Source organism: Adiantum capillus-veneris, chromosome 14 (genome assembly GCF_014529385.1).
Source record: "Adiantum capillus-veneris isolate H3 chromosome 14, ASM1452938v2, whole genome shotgun sequence".
NCBI lineage: Eukaryota > Viridiplantae > Streptophyta > Polypodiopsida > Polypodiales > Pteridaceae > Adiantum > Adiantum capillus-veneris.
Window position 1 is genome coordinate 84,840,684 of NC_140944.1, and position 20,815 is coordinate 84,861,498.

General features: G+C 43.2%; 1 protein-coding gene and 2 pseudogenes across 1 annotated transcript; 1 reads left to right on the top strand and 2 right to left on the bottom strand.

Annotated features, from left to right (window-relative positions):
- Positions 1–614: 614 nt before the first annotated feature.
- LOC147442697 (uncharacterized) lies at positions 615–2,424 on the bottom strand (annotated as a pseudogene).
- Positions 2,425–6,679: 4,255 nt separating this feature from the next.
- On the bottom strand, positions 6,680–11,219 carry LOC147442698 (ruBisCO large subunit-binding protein subunit beta, chloroplastic-like). The gene is made up of 13 exons (XM_086528787.1): positions 10,800–11,219; positions 10,135–10,260; positions 9,884–10,021; positions 9,592–9,687; positions 9,250–9,492; positions 8,920–9,154; positions 8,671–8,840; positions 8,499–8,576; positions 8,339–8,410; positions 7,960–8,064; positions 7,695–7,880; positions 7,261–7,384; positions 6,680–7,178 (listed from the first exon to the last, which is right to left on the bottom strand). Exons 1-13 carry the CDS (start codon positions 11,040–11,042, stop codon positions 7,165–7,167), a joined length of 1,830 nt encoding a protein of 609 aa, XP_086384913.1. The 5' UTR covers positions 11,043–11,219; the 3' UTR covers positions 6,680–7,164.
- Positions 11,220–17,557: 6,338 nt separating this feature from the next.
- On the top strand, positions 17,558–19,431 carry LOC147442699 (uncharacterized; annotated as a pseudogene).
- The last annotated feature ends 1,384 nt before the right edge of the window (positions 19,432–20,815 follow it).

Consider the following 20,815-nt stretch of genomic DNA (forward strand, 5'->3'; position numbering starts at 1 on the left):
GTCGAAGCCGAACGGTGGCCGAGATGACCTCAGAATGAAATTCTGAAAACACCAAGGCCTTTGGGCTTGTCCACAAGATTTGGGGCCATGTCTTCGCATGTCGAATCTCACTCCAATCTGAGCAGGTGACTCTGGCTACCTGCAAATGTTGTCCCGAGCCTCGATCTGAGCTCTGATACCAGTTGAAGGAGTACGAGCAGAAGTGTGACGCGAGAGAGAGTGGGAGAAGAAGAGCACGACGATATGGTGAACTCACTCTACTGTAATGTGTAGAGCATAGTGAGTTCTTATTAGGTTTTTACAAAAGAATATGTGTACATACCTAGCGGCCCGTCCACTTACCTGGGCGACCACATTGGGCTTTATACCCCAACACCATGATACCATCACCCGCTTTAGACATCCTGCAAGAGCTTCACCATTTCATCTTGCTTATGTCTATCGGCTCCTCCTTATGGGCGACACCACCACCAGCAACAAACAGTAGTCTAGTATGAGAGAGAGAGAGAGAGCACGCAGAGGCGTGGGCAAGAAGGTGATGATTCATTAACTACCAGAGAGGTTGTTATATACACAAGGATGAGGTAGTTACAAGTCACGTGCATTGGGATGCAAACCGTTGTGCTGACTAGGATGACAGTTGTGTGGTGATGTGGATTAATTATTCCCACACGCCCCCGTAAGACACATCGTCCATACAGAGGCATGTATGTGTGCATACTGTGATGTGATCTTGAGATAGATCTACATGCTTTGGGAAAATACAATATGCGTATGCAATTATTGTTGGTGTGACTTTTGAGGTCTTCAACCTGGATCAAGGTACGACTTTGTAATGGCAAAGTTCAGCAACTCTGATTGCTTCATTGAACGAGCTTTGAAGGACTTCTTCACGTCCACTCCATGAGTGATTTCATGAGCTTGTAAACAACATATTCGCCCCCGCAAGCGAAATGAAAATACGAATCCAACTTGGGACGTGTGAGTCGATGTCGAGGGTAAGACTTAAAGCACAAGCATGGTAGAGTGAGAGTTGGTAGGGAGCAGTGGCCTACCATGAGAAGCTTCACCTCCTGGATCAAAAGTTGATTGGTATCCATGGAAGCAGAGATTTGCCTGGTACTCGAAATGCTTGAGCATTGGTAAGTGTCAAATTAGGAAAGCAACTCAGGGGAGTAGTAGCAGCTTGAGAGTCCATGTGGAAGAGGCTCTCAATGGGTAAAGGGTGGAAATGATGCTCAGGGAAAAGAGGAACAACAATATAAGCATCAAATAAATCTAATTTGGATATTGGATTGGAAGAAGCATCCAAGGTAGCTTGAAGGAGATCAGTTGGAGTAGCGTTCAGAGAAGTCTCATCATAGCAAGGCATTGTAGGGACACTTGCACTTCCTGTATGCCCAATATGAGCCTTGAAAGAAGTGTTTGGGAAAGCAAGAAGCACTTCGATGGTGGCAGCATCATCTTCAGCTGCAACAAACTTCAATGGTGGCGCAGAGTTTGCAGCATAGAAAGAGGCTCCAAGGGCTGGATCAAACTGGTGTTTGGGGCCGGTGAAAGGGACAGTTGATGCAGGATCATCGACGTGAGGACTGGAATGCCTCAACCGGATGGCAGCAACGGGGCAGCCTTGACAGAATGTAGGCATGGCTGCCTCGAGAGCAAGTTGTTGAGAGGCTTCAGGAGCATGACTTGCAGCTTGATGGGTAGCAACTTCAAGGGGCCGGGCATGGATGGATTTAACCAAAGCAGGTTCTTCAGCAGCAAGGCTCTCAAGGAAGGCTTGAATGGCGGTGTCATCCGCATCCGCGTCATCAGCCATGAGCGGCTGTGTGTGTGCAGAAGGACAACCTTCAGAACTTGCACACATGGCTCTACCAACTGCAAAATTGGGGGCAATAAGAGCGGGGTTTGCTGGCTGTGTAGCATCAGTTTATGGTGTGTTGAAAGGGTACAGACGCCCAATGGAGGCTTTATGTGGGCATGTGAGGGATTGCCACAGAAAGAGTGGGCTTCCTGAGAGGGAAGCTTGGGCGCCAGTTGGCCTGTATATTGCCTCCCTTGTATGGAAGAGGGTATGACCGAAGTGGCAGTTTTGGGTTCTTGGAGGGCAACGAGCACGCAGGGGGCCTCATTGCAAGAGTACAATGTTGCAGCAGGTGCAGGATTCTGGCCATTGATGGGTTGTGAATGACCAAGTGGCTTCTGGATAGAGGAAGCGAGGTTCGCAACAACGGCCATGGTTGCTATGATGGCTACACTTGCAGTAACTGCGGCAGCAAGGGTATCCTTCTCAGAAGCATTGAGGGCTGTGTCGGAAGCCATGAGTGAGGCAAAGGAAGATAGTGGATCTTCTGCTTCATGGCCACAGCCACTACAAGACAAGGTTGAACGCATGGCAAGGCTGGGTGCTGCCTTAGCATCGCATGTGCCAACGGCGAGATTGGGTGCAGCATGAGCATGGCATGCTGGCTAGGCAACGCCAGAAAGAGATGGGGCTTGGGAAGGTTGAACCACAGCAGGGTCTGCATTAATAGCAACTGCAGGGGTGGCAGCAACATCTGCTTCTGTGGCATGGTCATCATCTACATGAGAGTCTTCGTCACCAGGGTCGTCGTTTGCAGCAGGGTTTGCATCCAAGTTCCCAAGGAAAATTTCAATGATGGTAGCATCACCATCAGGCCGGGTTGGAAGTGCAGCGCTTTTCCACAGCAGGGGTTGCGAAGCAGGAGGCATGGCGTGCTTGCCGCAGGGCAGCGAGGAGAGAAATCCATGAGGCTCTTCGCCATAGCTTCAAGGTATGCGCAGAAGGCATATTGAGTGTGTGATAATGCCTTGCCAAAATCAGCCCCCTCTCTCTCTTGGTCGACCCCTCTTGCTTTTTACTCATGTTGACATCCTATAGGACCCCGCAAAGCTTATCCAATGACAATTAAGAAGCATAAGTGATAGTCTTATGAAACATGAGTCCCCCTTTTCACTTTTGTGAGAGCTTTAAGTATTTAAATAATGCAATTAAACTCTCATTGGACCCCTTAGTCTTCTAGCCAATAGGAATCAAGCAAGCCATTGGGCTACTGAATGCTCATTGGACCCCTTGAGAGACTGTCCTATAGTCTTCTAAAGAGCTTAATTTCTATTGATTCTTTTATCAAGTGTTTTTTAAATGAATTAAACTAGATTTACTCAAGCCTAATTCTCATTTGTCCACCTCTATGGCCATCCAATAGGATTTGAATGCACCTTGGGGGCAACTGGGCTAGGGAGCTGACATGTGTCCATTATGCCTTTTGTGTAAAGGGAGCTTGCAAGAGAGTGTGTGTATTTCTCTCTCATCCCCTACTAAAAGGGCTTGCCCCCTCAAGGATAGGGATATGGGAAGACTTTTGAGTCTTCCCACAAGCATCCAATTGACCCTAAGCTTGACCATTGGACATAACCTTTGAATTTTGGAACCTTAGCATTTTGGAGGTCTTAATGGGTTGAACCTTAAGTGTCTTTGAAGCCCATTGATGTACATTGCTCTTTTGCAGATGGCCCCCCCTTTGGATCCCTATTTTCCCTCCTTTGGATCCCTACTTGATCGGTCTGCCAGCCTAACCAATATTCTATCTTTTTCTCCCCTAGTACTTCCCCATATTAAATGATCAGTTTAACATGAGAAAATCATTTTGGAGAATTAGATATTAGTTATTATGACAATACTCCCAACATGAGGGAGACAGAAAGAAACAATGTCTTTGGAAGTCGATGATAGGTAGGGTTTGATAAATCTTTGAGTTGCACTCTTGCGGATCTCAATTGGCTTAGTAGTGAAGTGCTCAAATGCTTGTTTGAGCATCTCTTTGCTCATTTTAAATTAGCCACAATACGCAAAAAGTAAGTACAAAATTGTTATCCGTCTCTTTTCAACCTTAAGCTATGATACCACATGTAAGATACCTCCTCGTACCCTATAAGTCGAGGACAAAGAGTATACATCCCCATACCCCCCCATCTAGCAATCGTTTAAACCGCTCAAGAGAAGTGCCCACGAATTTAAGGGGAGGTGGAAGGAGAGTGGAGAGAATAATTGCAAAATAATGGAGGAATGAGTTATCAGTTTATTAATCCTGAACAGAAACTATTTTACATTATAAACCTGGGCATGTGATTTCCGCGATGAGTGGTCAATAAAACCATTTCTCAAAAAACTTCTTATTAGGCAATCCTTAAAATTAAAGCCCCCAACATCTCGGATTGGAACCCAAGTTGTAGGAATAGACCCAGAAGACTATGAAGTAATATATATAGATACATATGTATATTATGATATATACATTATATATGATTAATATTTTTTTTGTATGAGTGTGTGTGTGTACTTTTTTACATCGAATTATAAGTATAATTATAATTTTTTGTGTGTGTGTTTTAAGGACATGAAATCTTATGCTAGACTTAAAATATTAACATGGAAAAACCTAAACATGATGTGTCATTGTCTGCTTCCTTTTGTGATATTTGGAATACATCATGCACAGATCACCTCTATATATGTGCTCCATAGCAAGATTTTGACCTTGGGGTGTGAAGATTTGCATTCTCTACAAAAATACCAAAAAATGAGAATTAAATACCTCAAAAATTAGGATTCTTTTTGCTTGGGAGAATGTTGCGCCAACAATAGGAAATAGCCTTTTAGGGAAATGTGAACTAGTGCTAGAAGCTAGCCTTGAAAATGTTTGTCGAAGGGACTCTAAGCCTAGAGCTTATAGGCCTTGAGACCATGACTAAAAACACTCTAAGCAAGAAGCAATCCAGTTGTCCTACCTATTGATTGAATTATAATTGAAAGATCTTGCATCAAAATGTCCTCCAAAAAGTGTTTTCTACATGTGATAGGGACCTAGCGGCCAATATCAAGTTTGAGCTTTGAATATGAGACCTCAAGCCTCAAGGTGAACAATCCAAAGTGAGTGGTCTACACGATATGGCCTTGTGTCCTTGCTTGCAGGAGAAGGGCAAAAGAAAAGTTATGTAAAGTTTATCTAGCAATGGAGCTCACACATACACTTACTAATCTTGCTTGATTAGCGAGCTAGTAAAGTCTAGACGGGACATTTAGGGGTGCTAAGGCTATGGTCACGCGAGGCTTAGTTTTGAGGAACACGGCTCGACCAACTCTCTAACGAAGCAACCTTTTGCAAGTTTTCACCAGCTCAATATTGTAACTCTGCCCAAATAGGCATAGTTTCAAAACCATCCTGGTTAGCTGCCGCTCACTGCTCCAATTCTCTCTCTTGCTTCTGCTGCCCGTCAACATCTCTCTCTCTCTACCCACTGTTGCCCGTCAACCTCTGCGGAACCGTACCTGCCATGGTAAGCACTGGTTGAGGCTTACAAAAAACTAAGCCTCGCGTGATTATGCCCTAACAAAAGCTCATGTAGAAGGTTCAAGAACACAATGAACACACTCAAGTTGCTACCTTATACACAATCTTAAGATGATTGATGAACTAGAGGGTTAATGAGAAACATATGCATAATGGCTCACACAATCATTGCGACAAAGTATTGTTTACACAACCTAAATGCAATTCAAAGAGGATTAATTCCACCCAATCAACTGACGATTCCCAATGCATCTTAACTAGCCCTCAGTCCACCTAATGACAAGTCAACTTAATGAACATATCTTTAATTAAATGAACCAGGTGATGACTCAAAAATGTTAAGAAAATGCTTTGTATTGGAACCTAACAGGAGGCCTCGGGGGAGGGGGTAATTCACAAGAAGATTTAGAAATTTTCTCATGTAGGAAAACAGTCTTTCTCAGTGTTTTTCATACAATGCATTACATCATGAGCTTCTGCTCGAGAGGCACAACATACCTAGCTAGGTACGATTGGGGGCAGAGGACCACCAGCCCCCCCACCAGCCGGCGGTCCCCTACCCCCAATCGTATCTAGCTCATAGGCGCCGCATACCTAGCTAGGTACGATTGGGGGCAGAGGACCACCAGCCCCCCCACCAGCCGGCGGTCCCCTACCCCCAATCGTATCTAGCTCATAGGCGCCGCATACCTAGCTAGGTACGATTGGGGGCAGAGGACCACCGGCCTCCCCACCGGGCCGGCGGTCCCCTGCCCCCAATCGTACCTAGCTAGGATGCAACACCTCCCTCACATAAGCTCATGATGTTGTGGTAAGTCAGAATGTGGGAAATATTGTGAGATTTTGTCCAAAACTTCTTGTGATTGTCTTTTGAGTTAATACCCACCCCTCAAATAACTTTCCCTCAAAGAGATAAAGTTAACATCAACCCCTCCCTCCGTGTGTGTGAACGTCACAATTTTTCATATTTCAGGCAGTAGTCCAACAAACCTTTGTTGATTATTACTAATCTACTCTCTGACACCACTTTCTGGTATTGAGAAAGGAGTAAAACAAAGCTACACACTACACCTGGAGATGCACAACCATTTCCCTGTACAGTGTAGCAACATTAAACATGTTGCCTACTGTAATTTGCCCAGCCGACCATAAATCAACAGCTATAACCTCTTCAACTGCTGAGCAGACACATTACACTCTTTGTTAAGCATTCCATTACTTCACATCAAATTGTGAGGGTGGGGTGGTTGAAAATGAGAGAGGATAGGGCAAGGATGATAAGACGCAAGGGGCACGCTGGTCCATTCCATAAACATCCATTCCAATATTCACTCAAGTTTTTCGATACACCAGAACAAAGAAAAGGCATACAGACACCTCAACTGACAACCTTCATTTTCCTGCAGGAGATAACATTGCATCCTGGCCAACAAGAGAATAGCATACAGATGCCCTGCATCACAAGACAAATTGGAGGATGACTTTTTGAGATTTTCAAAGGTTACATTGCACGATGCATCCAATTAAGCCCAGTGTATGCTAGTGATGCAACTAACAGACTTCTGCCATTGTAGATAGATTCTAATAGCCTGCTTCCAATCTTCCAAAACTGTTCATTGCTAAAAGAATCCCCTTCCCCTTGAAAGCACTCTTCCTCACAGAAGGGCATGGAAAGCATTTCCTTTCCAGACGCCACAATTGGCTTCCCCATGTAAATGAAGAAAATTGAACTTTCCCACATACTGCAATGGAAAACATGGCTTCACTTACTAACCAAGCAAAACCGTTCTCAGTAGTCATAACCTACATAAACCATAAACAAATTTAGCTCAAGATGTCACTTAGAGAGTCGCCTCCTACCACCAATTCACCACAACCACCCTACCAGAATTGTCCATAGGGTTACCAACAGGGGCCGGCTCTGGCTCCTTTATCTCCACCACCACCACGTCAGATGTGAGAAAAGTTTTCGACACAGATGCTGCGTGCTCCAAGCAGCATCTGACAACCTGCAATTCCAGCAAGCATGATAAAGAAGAAGAAGAAGAAGGACAAACCCAATGGAACTTTATGATCTATCCAATGAGTCTTGAACTCAAGACTTGGTATTCAATAGGGAACTGAGATAACCAATCTATCACACTTGGGTGATAGAAAGGTTATTCCAGTTCTCTCTCTCTCTCTCTCTCTCTCTCTCTCTCTCTCTCTCTCTCTCTCTCTCTCTCTCTCTCTCTCTCTCTCGCACACACACACACAAGCTTACACATCTGTTTGTCATTTACTCTATTATCAGCTTGAAAACAGTATCATTAATTAAACCTTGGTTGGGTCAATTATTCCTGCTGCCATTAGATCTTCATAGCTTCCTGTGGCCGCATTGTAACCATATTTAGGGTTATCACTTCTCAAAACCTTCTCGACCACCACACTACCATTCACGCCGGCATTCTTCGCGATAAGTTTCAACGGATAACTTAGTGCTCTTTTTACAATATCTGCTCCAACCTGCGAACAAGCGTGGAACAAACATGTCAAATAGCAGCAACAACAACCATCCACATGCACCGTTTCAGACCCTACCAACCTGTTGCTCATAGTTGTCTAAGATGCCCTTAACTTCATCCACCTTTGACGCAAGCCTTAGAAGTGCAGAGCCTCCGCCAACAACGATACCCTCCTCGACCGCAGCCTGACAAGATGGAGTCAATGGTGATCGTTAATTAAATCCATGACCATGAGACAATAAAGTTTAGCCTCCAGGGCCCAGACACAGAAGTAACAAAAATCTGATGACACATGGCTCTACTTCTATCCATGAGTAATGAAATGTCATAGAGTAGTGAAATGCCGCACCCTCTTCAAAAAAAGGACATATGGCTCGCTCTTCAAAAGGGGCAGTCTCAAGCACTCAAGGTAACTGAGGATAAGAGTATAACACATTGATCGTTGTTTGTTCAGCTCACCTTCGTGGCATTCAATGCATCCTCCACCCTCAGTTTCTTTTCTTTCAGCTCTGTCTCCGTTTGAGCTCCAACCTGACAAGCAGCATTGAAAACATACATGTTATACAAAAGATGTTCATTCTAACAAACGACAACGAGATGACAGAACCAGCATACGAACCTGAATGATAGCAACTCCTCCAGAAAGCTTTGCTATTCTCTCATTAAGTTTCTCCTTCTCATAATCTTGCTCAGCCACCTGAAGCCAGGCATGACAGCAATGAAGACAAGAAGTGCTGGGCTCCCACAGCAGCAATGCTAAAATCTGGTAAACACTCTTTGAGAGAGCCTACCTCGATCAAGTTCCTTATTTGAGCAACCCGCTTTTTAATTTCTTCTTGAGTGCTCCCATCACCAACAATAGTTGTAGAATCCTTGCTCAGAACAACCTTGGCAGCAGTTCCAAGTACCTCTGATCCAACTTTGTCAAGGGACATGCCCATTTCATCCCTCACAACAGTACCTGAAAAGAGAGAGACTATTACGTACACTGGCATCTAACTTCCAATTTCAACAGTCACAAGAAATTGCCAAAAACTTGCCTCCAGTGAGAATGGCAATGTCATCAAAGTACTGGCTCTTCCTTTCACCAAACCCAGGAGCTTTCAGAGCTGCTATTTTTAGAGAACCCCTCAGCCTGTTCACAACCAAGGTAGCAAGCGCTTCCTGTTCAATATCTTCAGCCACCACTAAGAGCGGATGCCCACTGCGGATGGTATCTTCCAATATGCCAATTATATCACGGGCTGACGTAATTTTCTTGTCCACAAGGAGCAGCTGATAAATGTGAACATCACAACCACGCAGTCAAAATCAATAAGCTCAAATGCACAACCTCATAGAGGATCGTATAAAACTCCAACATCTCTCACCTTGCAATTTGAGTACTCTACAATCATTTTCTCTGTGTCAGTGACAAAGTAAGGAGATATGTAGCCACGATCAAATTGCATGCCTTCTACAACACGTAAGCTGTTCTCTGCACTCTTCCCTTCCTCGAGAGTGACAACACCTTTTCTGCCAACCTTACTCAGAGCCTCAGCAATCATGTTGCCAACTTCATAGTTATTACCAGCACTGACAGCAGCCACATCAGCCAGCTCACTATCTTCAACCTGGAAAACACTCGTCACTCGTGATCCACCAAGCACAATAGACAGGTTCATCTGTTTTTCTAATTTGCAACTTCCTAAGAGCATAAGTAATCTACATACTTCTTTCGACATCTTCTTCAACTCTTCGACTAGAAACTTCACAGTCTTGTCAATACCCCTAGTTATCTGGATTGGGTTAGCTCCAGCAGCAACCACCTACAGAGGAACCTCACATGTTACCGCTACTAAACATAATCACTAGAGAAGACTGTGGGAAAAATTACCACGTGATTCCCAAAGGAAGAATTCGCAAACCCATTGGGTTTTACAATCAAAGACTTAGGAAAAATGAAATTCTGGTACATTTATCAGTATGATTCTTCGTGACTTTAATCCAAACACATAACAATACCTTTACACCCTCTGCAATGAGACCTTGTGCAAGAACAAGCGAAGTTGTTGTTCCATCACCAGCCAGATCGTTTGTTTTAGCAGCAGCTTGTCTAACAAGCTTCGCGCCAATGTTTTCAACTGGATCTTCGAGCTCAACCTGATCAATGCAGACAATTGCAAAAACCTCTTTATAAAGGGCAGGTGCAACAAGCAATAAAATCCCAAAAAAAGAGTTCGGAGGAAACCAGCCAATAAATGAACACATAATACCTCTTTGGCAACAGTGACGCCATCGTTGACAATTTTGGGAGCACCGTACTTGCTCTCCAGCACAACGTTCCTACCTTTGGGACCTAAAGTTACACCTACTAAATCTGACAGTTTGTTTACACCTGCCTGCATGTGTAGAGCAGCTTCTGATTAGTGCAAAAGGTATCAAGACTCTAGCACAAAATGCATAAAGGGGTACACAATGTGAGAACCACAAAAGCCTATTGTGATTCTGACCAAAAAAGAGGCTACAAAATCTTGCAGAAGCAGTATATGAATGCCAAGAGTTCCAACAAGTGGTGAAGTGAGGTTCTTAATTGGCCCTTTCACAGACAGCTCAACCAGACTTTTTACAGCCCTCATTGGTGTCAAAATGGATTTGAACTCCACGTGACAAAAGTGTGAGATGCAGTTACATCATTTCAAGCCAGCGCAATTGCTTCAAAAAACATGTTAAGCAAGCGCTGAAAATCAGCATTCAGCCCTTGCGCCTCCATGCTAAAATGCCTCCAAATGGAAAGCGGACACGAGCGATAAAACAGTTGTGATTCTTACAGATGAGAAAACAGGTGCCAAATGAAAAAACAGCAGAAATTCTACCCAAAATGCGGTGCACAATTGTGGAGTGAAAAGTCGAGAGAAAGAAAACAAAACCAAGTATACACCTGCAGTTTCTTCATGGTTGATCCATCCTTGTTGAAATACAGCTCCTTCGCCATAGACCTGGTCTGGACAATGGGCGTCCTTCGCAAACTGGAGCAATTGGTTGAAAAGAAGTCTCTTTGGGAAAGGGAAGCATAAGAAGCAGAGGAAGAAAGGCTACGCAAGCCGCTGTGGGAAGAGACCTTGTCGTTGTTAAAGCTTGGCTTGGCCACAGCGGACAAGCCTCCTGCAAGAGCAGCTGCCATAGCTACAGCTCCAAGAAACTCTTCCTCTATCACAGCCGAGATACACAATTGTGTTCGACACTAAATCGAATGCGGCAGAAGAGCAACCACTGATGATGCTCGGAGAGTGGTGGTGGACATGATAAGGCCAACGGGGTTACGGGGTTTAAGCGCAAGGTTCAAGAGGGTTCTAGAACTACAATCCCAGTGCTGCGTTAGGCTGGCCTAGCCTCGTGACTACGTGACACACAACATTTAATGGTGGGTCCTTAGGACTAAGTAATATCCATATTTAAAGGGGGGGGGGGAGGGGGGTTTAGGGGGCCAATGGGATCAAAGGCGCAGAAGCTCACGTGCGAAAGCAGAAGAGATCGCAGCCGCAACAGTCAAATCAAAAACTAAATTTGGACGGACACTAAATCTGGACAGCCTGGAAAATGTATTTGAAGTTATAATAGAATGTTGTAAGAACGGCTCTGGGTACACAATGCATGCACAGGTGAGGTGGTTAGCCTATGCGTCCCTAAACCCGGACGGCCAAGTCTCGGGTTCAAGTCACTCCACCGTGCCTCGCTTTTTCCCGTTGGCCATGTTTAATACGCCTCGCCTTTATGACGATACGCCTCGTTTTTCCTAGGTTTAGTGTGCCTCGATATCCCGCCCTGCAGCCCCAACTGTTGATCACATTACTCCACCCCGCATTTAACGACGTGATCCCGAGGCGCACTAAACCCATCCAACGCAAAAATTGAGCTACGCTAAACCTGGGCAACGCAAAAATCAAGGCACCCGAGAGGCTCGCCTAGACGGTTTTGAACCCACAACCTGATGCCCCACGCTTAGAGCCACATGGGCTAACCACTTCACCCGTGCGCACATGATGTAATCCAACACGTTTTTATGATCCTTTATGGTAACCCAAGATGCTATGCCCGGGTTTAGGGGGTATAATTTCTGCCCAGGTTTAGTTTTGATGTGACGTATGCGGCTGGGATTGCACTGATTTTCGTGCGTGGACTTGGCAACCGTGGATTCCCTCACCACCCCGCATTAAAATTTGTGTGTTACTTACTCCTAAGGTTAGGCTCAATTCAAATGGCACGGCGGCAGCTGCAGAAACCCACAAGCAACTAATCATGCTCGCGCAGCTGGCCTAGAGCGTTCACATGGCGCAATGGAAGAGAGGAAGACTTTTGAGGATTTTTCTTCCGATGTCCCCGCCCCCGGTCCAAATCAACTTCCACCCTCTACGTTGGCAATCCGTGCATGCGTGGCAGCTTTTCTTTTCCATCTTTTATTTTATAATGGTTTAATACAACTTTTATGAAATGCTTTTTGAGTTTTGCCTTCGATTGTTGCCATCCCTATATGAATACAAGGTCGGAGGAAGAGCCCATTTCACAAGTCTTCCGCCTGGAAGTTGCACTTTTAGGGTGCTACTTCCGTCGCCCTCGTTTGAACCCGCCCCTAGTCGCATTTGTATTGAATTGACATGAGTCCGAGAGTAAGAGAAAGTAAAATGTTTGAATCTCGCTATATACTAACGAAGTAATAAGAACCTAGAAGAGAAAACCTTAGAGAGAGAGAGAGAGAGAGAGAGAGAGAGAGCGCTTATGTTTTCTTTTCCAAAAATCCTATTACCTTAAGTTGACATGGTTGTGTGTTTACAATGCCATAATCTTCATGTCCCAATTTTGATATGTCTAGATATGTCCTTAGTTTTTAGATCGTATTAATTCTTTGATTCACTCTAGCTCTATTGTGTGCATTCGTGTGAATGTGATTGTGTCATTTGAAAATCCAACAAGAGTATATATCCCTAGAGAAGAAAATGGATGGGGGGGGGGGGAGAGAGAGAGAGAGAGAGAGAGAGAGAGAGAGAGAGCTTGATACCTTTCACCAAAGCAAGTTTTGTTGTTTCTTAATTGGTACCATCTCTAGTACGTTACGATCGTGATGCCCCAATTTAAGGCATGTACCTCGCAAAAGAGCCATAAGAAGGGCTAGAATTTATATTCAGTGATAATATGGATGATTTGAAATATGTTCACTTTTAGATTTTGTTCCCTTTTTATGTTTGAAAAAAAAAGCATGCAAATCTCCTTGCATGGGGGAGTTTGCAGAGTCCTCCCCATTTTTTATAATACGAGGGAATGTGACATTCCCACGACAGTGTGCAATTTTCAATGCGTTTGTTTCACTGCGTCGGTAGTAATGAGTAAGAGTATTTTACATACCCTTTTGTTTCGACATCCGTTTGTCGATTGTCGTAACCGAACACGACGATGTTGGGCTAAAGCTTTGCTGACATGATGTTTTTGGTCCCATTGGTATATCTTGCAATCTCATCTTGGATTCTCATTTGTCTGAAGGCGTTGTGTAAGGCCACATACTTTCAAGGAGTTGATTGAACTGGAGGAAGTGTTTGAGAGACGTTCCCTTAAACCAGTCCAGAACTTCGTTGCGAACAGTCCAAGAGACTTTGTCTGAAGAAACCCTTACCTTGCTTATTGATCTAAAATGTCTCTCATGGGTAGGACGGTTAGGCAATCTTCATCTCACGGTGGTGAAACACCATTCACATAGATATTGCAGCATCATTTGAAGTAGATTTGGGCGAAATCTGCAACTATTATCCACAAATTAATCAAGAACCATTGCATGCCGTCTTTCTCTAATAGAACTTGAATGGTGATCTCGTCATGAATTCTCTCACCCATGTTGATTTCCTACGTAAGTAAGGCCGGAAGGTTGAAAGGTGCAAGTATAGGTGATTTGAATCTGAAGAGAGCTCTTCCCTTCTCATCCACCAGTGAAAGCAACACAATGTTTCATTGCCACAGCTATAACGGGCATCCTACAATCAACCCGTTTTCCAAGAGACGATGTTTCAAATTTACAAGTCCACGAGTGCACCACCCAACGCGATATGGCTTTGCAAAAGCCCTTGCCTTAGAATCTCATCATGAATTTGCTTCCCCCTATCAATAGCTTTGATTGTAGCACAAGCTATCAATACACAAATGTACGTCACTGCATTTGGCGAAACATTGTCACATTGCATCTGCTCAAGTCAATGTAGAGCAAATTGACCTTGTCCTTTAGAGGTTTACCTCTCGAAAAAAACCACAAGGAGGGTTAGAGTTTTATCAAGCTCAATGTTCGTAATCATACAAGATGTCAATGTTAGTAATTGTTTGTTGTTCCATTTTTATGTTTTTTTCTTTTAAGAAACATGGAAGTCTCCTTGCATGGGGGAGTTTTCATAGTCCTCCCCGATTTTTATAATACGAGGGAATGTGTCATTCCCACGGCAGCGTGCAATTTTCAGCACGTTCATTAACTGCATTGTCAATGTAAAAAAATCAAGAAATGGTAATGCTTACTCACCGTGCGATAGAATGACCATCGTCGATGCACGCAGGTTGCAATTAAGTTTTCGTATGACCGCACTGCTCTAAACAAACATAATAGTGGAGGTAGAGTGGACATTGCAAAGCCTGAAGCTGTATTACCAAGCTTTGGTATGGAAGAGCCGAGAGGGCTCTTTTACAATGGTAGAAGACCATTTTGAGCATGGTAGGTGCATACTGGTTTTGAGCACGGTAGGTGCATATTGCATCAGATCTTTCTCTCCCTACTCCTGTTGTGTGTATCCCACGATCAGTTAACGCCTTTTCGAATAGTAGGTTCCTCAGGCACCTAATAGAAACATCCCAAAGCTTCCTAGCCTGGCCCTTGTCGGGCATATCCTGTAATCAATGGGTTCTAAAAGATGACATCTCGCACATTGGCATACATATCGACCAAGGCATTGCCAAGCACGGTAATTTTTTGCAACAGTCCCTGACTAACAAAAACAGAGTGAATTTTTAAGCCCATACCAGCATGTTGCATACAACCACATGCCTTCAAGATGAAAGCTTATGTGATTGCATCTAGAGAGAGTTTACATCCGGGAAAAAAAGCCAAGAGCTTTCTAGCCCTGCTCCTGTTGCGTATATCCCACAATCAATGCACTCCAAGAGACGCCATTCGAGATAGGAATCTCCTCAAGGGTTTGTGCTTTTTGAAGTGCACCACATTTAGCACACCTATTGACCAAGGCAAGGCCAAGCACGACAATTAATTGCAACAGCCCTGGACTAATAATAGAGTGAATTTTTAAGCCCATATCAACATCTTGTGTAGAGCCACATACCTTCAAGATGCGCATGTAGGTGATTTCATTTGGACAAAGACCCTCACTTTCCATCCGCTAAAAAAATCCTAGAGCTTTTTGCCCCTGCTCCTGTTGTGCGTATCTTGCAATCAGTTAACACCTTTCCAAATAGTAGGCCTCTCATTAAGCACCTGTTGGAAACAACCCAGAGCTTCCTGGCCTGGCCCTTGTCGGGCATATCCTACAATCGAGTTAGGTTTTTGAGTGAGCTCAACGGAGCAAGCTTTTTTTTTTTTTGGAGGACCGCCGAGTTAAAACTATGTTAGACCATAAGACATGAGCACATTTTGCACATTAACGCTTCAAAAAACAAGGTTATAATAGAAGACATATGCATCGTAGTTTCAGTTACGAGGTGAAGAACACAACTAAATTGATCTTTTGAATCCTTAACCAAATTGATATTTTTTAGTTTTAACAAAGAATTCATAAATTGAATATAACTTCTTACATCCAAAAAGTATTTTGCAATGATATCAAGACAATACTTAAGATTTGTAATGTATCTATTGCCAACCTTAACTAACAAAGTAACTTTCAAGGTTTTAAACTCACAAATATCTCGTGATTTTAACTCATTTAATAATATTTATAGTATATAATTTTTTGAAAAAAAACATTGCTATGAAAAACTTAATGAAAGTATGTATATAAATTTTATAGTTATGTCCATATAAGCTAATTGGAAACTAATAAGTAAACATTAGAGTATGAATTTTAGTGAAACATCGATTATTTTTTTACGAAGGTGCTATTCATTGGGGTAGTCACTATTGAGGTTGTACAAAAGTTATATGTTATAATTTTTATGAGTACTTTGGATAATAATTTATAAGTTGGCAAAATATTTCTTGATAAGCTTACCAGATTTCATGTATCATTTTAATAAAGCCAAGATGATTGATAAAGAATTCAATAGATAGTTGTTACATTATTGAATTTTTTTTATTTTTTATTTTATAAAATGGGTTATGATTACATATGATATTTTTTTACAAGAACACTAAAAAATAACAATTACAGACATTACAAAAATTTGTATATGAAATACTCTTCACAGCCGCATTATCGACCAAGTATTTCATATACTTAATACTTAAACAAACATTATATATACATGCACATACAGATTATATGGCATTCATAAAGCCGAGTTAACGATCTGAATGCCACATTTATGCAAAAACAAATGCTTCTATCAAACGACGTACACCCTGTAGCTGCGTTATCGACCAAGTATTGCTCGAATCTAAAGAGTAATAATAGTTTGCATACGAACATTATATGGCTGCATTATCGATTGATTCCCATATGTTTCTTTTGCAAGGAGAAGGAAAGTTGACTCACCATAAGGATACCAATATCTTCGCGTTACCGACGTAGTACCCCAACGATGAGCCAAAACTGTTATAGAATTGATATTTTATTAATTATTGCAGCTGACAGGTAGAAAAGACTAGATCCAGCTTGGCCTATGCGAATGGATATGTATATCATGTATATTTTATTATTCAAGTGCTCTTTTATGAGCTTTGGCCATTTATGACCGGCCGGCCAATTTGTAACCAATTTGACCATTCAAGAAATCTATATAACAAATACGTGCAAAAGGGAAATGGTCACTCTTGCACGGGGGGAGATTGCACCCAGTGTTGTGTCTTTCTTCTCCTTTCTCCTCTCTTCTCTCTCGCCGTGCCATCGTAGCACTCCGCTCTCGGAGGTGTGCTTGCACGTTCTCCCTCGCTCTATTCTATTTTCTATCTCTCTATGTTCGTGTTGAGATCGATCATGTGCGTATGCGACGATTCAGGGCAGCCACGCTCCCGTTTCTAGCAGTGGTATCAGAGCTGAGGCTATGTTCCCGAGATTGCAGATTCGGATAACCAAAAGCTAAGTGCTCTCGTTTCCTTTTGATTTTCAAAATTTATAATTCTATGTCCTTGTTTTACATTATTTTTTATGTTTTTATAAAAATCTGGCATTAATTCCTTATTAATTCGTAATTAGTGGAAGATATCTGAATCAGACAATAGGAATGACAAGTTTATACTATGAGCAAAGTTTACACAATATTAACGTGTATATATATATATTAATAAGCACGATAAATATCGTCATAGGATCTGTATAGTAGACGACGACGAAGAGTAGTAGGAGAAGTAATTAGAGAGTAGAATGAGATTTGGTAGGCCGCGACGACTTAAAATCAAGACCATCCCGATTAGGGGCTTGATTGAGATTGTAAGAAGAAGAGAGAAGTCTCTTTTTGGGACAGCTTGAAGAACTCCGTATCTAGCTCAAAGAATTGGGTGCTATGCGGGAGAGGCTTCGTGCCATTGTCTCCGAACTCGACAGTCCTACTCGCGTGATGCAGGTACAACTTCTTTTTATTCACCGTTCTAGCCCTTCCCCAAGGCAAGTAGTCGTGGGTGAGAGCAGTGCGTCATCATGCGGAGCACACATAGTCGATGTAGTCACATGAGCATACATGTCGTCATAAAAAATATTTCAAAAAAAAAAAAGTTTGCTGCATTCGCGACCAACAACACCATCGAAGCAAAACTGATGGCGACCCTTGCACTCTCTCTTCCTCTCACAGCTTCCGACATGGCACCACCCGCAACCAATTGCCCGGACACAACACAGGCGTCCGCTCGCAGGCTTGCAACCCAGTGCCTCACTCTCCCCCTCAAAATAACACCCGCGGGCTTGGGCAAGCCCACATATATATAAATTTATGGGCCCATCGAGATTTTTTTGTTTTCTCGGCAGGGGCGTTGATATTTTGATTTTTCTCGTCGGGCCCATCAAGAAAATAAAAAAGCCCGACGGGCTTTTTGTGGGTTACTAGGTCACCCTTGATCAGCTTGTTTGTGATTATGTTAACTGTGATTACGTGAATATGTTAATAACTCTTTGTGATCACAAGAAATTTTACGTGATTACACAAATATTAAATCCCTGACCGGCACCAACCACCTCCTGCAATTCAGCCACTCATTCTGTTTACTGAGCCGGCCTCCTCACCTCCACTACCGATGGATTCTATCAGCTTCTGCAAGCTAGCAATCACATTACGCACGATCATGTCAATTTACAATTTCCGCATCCTTCAAGGCTCCACTACCTACCACCAAACTCTACATACCACAATCGAATGGTATGCATTCCTTCAACACCTCCACCGAGATCCATGCCGGTGCATGTTCCTACCAAGCATTCTGCCACTTGAACATGCATTGCCTCAAAGTGTCGATGGCTCCCTGCAATCTAATCCTTCTCTTCTATCTAACATGGAGGATAACATACCTATGCTGGACTTTCCAACCATCGAGGCACCCTCTCACGAAGGAACTAGAGTAAGCTCAGTCACATATGCTATGTCTTCAATAGTGGTGGTGCAAAGAGACCCAAAGAACGAGGCTAAAAATCCTTCCAACTCAAAGAAAGGTTTGGAGTGGTCAACCACAAGGGTTTTGTGCTTGATTGACTTTTTTCAAGAGAAGTGGACAAGCCTAGACAAAGAAAAATTCAAGCAAAAGTGACTGGTCCAACCTTGCTTAACAAATGAACCTGAAGTTTTCAGCCACATACTTGGCCCAACAATGCAAGAATAAATGGATTCTCTTTGCAAGGCCTACCAAAGAGAGAGAAGGCATTGGCGCATCTCAATCTACTTAGGAATTTTTTGACAGAATGCCTCAGGTTCTCGAGAGAACACCCAAGTGTGTGGGTTGGCCAGTGGCTTCAATGGGGAGGCCTTTCTAGCTGGGGCACCGGAGGAGGATGAAGATGACAACATTAGTAATGCACACAATGACGACATCAACATCACTAACGATGATGAGCATCAAAATGTAGTAGTCCCCTCCCAAGAGGGACCACCAACCACACCAATTAGCAGTGTGCCAAGAAATGCAGGTCCTAGAGAAAGTTCTGGTGGTAGGCCTTCCGACTCTGTTTGAGGCCAGCGGTGCAAGAAGAGACACCATCTCTCCGAAAGCGGATCCTCCTTGGGTGCTGAGCTAAAGGAAGGACTCTCTAGTTTCGCAGAAACCATGAAGGAGGTCAAGCTCCGCACGATTGAGGACAAAGTGCGTTGAATTGATGCATATGAAAGGCGTGCAAAGAACTCTCAAGATTCAACTACAGATTGCACAAATTCTAATAGGTGGACGAGCTGTTTGATGTCAAAAGGCATCTTGTCAGCTTGATGTAATCAAGCAATAAAATAAATCAATTCCTATGTCTTTTCTTTTGAAATGGTGTCTCTCTCTCTCTCTCTCTCTCTCTCTCTCTCTCTCCACTAACTTGGTGAATTCAAAGAAAGAAAATTGATGAGATATAAAGAGTTATATGAACTATTTGGTGAAAGGGAATGAGAGATTGAGCTAGTGAGTTGTAGTGTGAGAGATAGAGAGTTAGTGCGATAGAGAGTTTGTGAGATATGGAGCTAGAGAGACAGAGAGAGTGTGACTGACAGATAGAGTTAAACATTAGTGCTCAGAAAGCTAGTGCTATGGAGAATTTGTGAGATAGAGAGTTAGTGTGATGGAGATTTTGTGAGATAGAGAGTAAGTGCGATAGTGAGTTAGAGAGATAGAGAGTTAGAGAGATAGTGAGTTAGAGAGATAGAGTTAGTGCTATAGAGCGTCTATGAGATATAGCATTACATAGATAGAGAGTTAGTGTGATATGTTGTTAATGAGTGAGACATAGAGTTAGCAACTTGCACTATCAGTTAGATAGCCAGAGTTATAATGTTAGTGTTAGAGAGATAGAGATATAGAGTTAATGAGTGAGAGATATTGCAATATAGAGTTAGTGAATGAGAGAGACAGAGTTAAGAGATAGAGACAAAGAGTTAGAGTGAGCTAGAGTTGGAGTTATCACGTTATGCTTAGACTTTTACAATTAGTGAGAGAGAGAGAGAGAGAGAGAGAGAGAGAGTATAGAGTTAGTGCAATAGTGAGTTAGAGTTAGTGCTGACGGGAGCAAAGCGAACCCCGAACCCCGACGGCCTCTAAAACACCGGGGACCGAATGGCGCGCCTCGAGCCTATCATGGTAAAGCAAACAGGGGGCACCACCTAGCTTCAGCGGCTAGGACGCAAACAACACACCACCATAACAAAGTTTTCATCCAAGAGAGATGGATGCTTGGGAGTAATGATGAAGAGGAAAGGGAATGAGATCAAGTGAGTGAGTGAGAGAGAGAGAGGGAGTATAGCGGCTTAGTACTTAGGCACCACAAAAGGATGGCGAATCCGCACACCCTTCACACATACACAAGCTCACTCCAAAACACAAGACTAGGTGGCGATTACGCACACCTCACATGGGCAAAACATTGCAAGAAAACATACTCACAAAACCTCAAGCTTTATTTAGAGAATAAGGCGATGAAATGGGGAGCATAGGGTAGGGGAATGAGAAGGGAGAGCGTGGTAGAGCACATGGCAGATAGGTGGGAGTTGATGGCGAAGACTCGCACGAGGGTTATGGCCATCATCCTTCATTTAGTTTCCCTTCATCTTCCATAGCCCAAGGGTGTAGAGGTCATGCTCAAGACG

Coding starts and splice junctions, on each gene's coding strand:
- LOC147442698 (XM_086528787.1), bottom strand. CDS start 11,042: ATGGCAGCTGCTCTTGCAGGAGGCTTGTCCGCTGTGGCCAAGCCAAGC. Junction 10,022..10,134: donor GCGTCACTGTTGCCAAAGAG/GTATTATGTGTT, acceptor TGCATTGATCAG/GTTGAGCTCGAAGATCCAGT. Junction 9,493..9,591: donor TGAAGAAGATGTCGAAAGAA/GTATGTAGATTA, acceptor AGTGTTTTCCAG/GTTGAAGATAGTGAGCTGGC.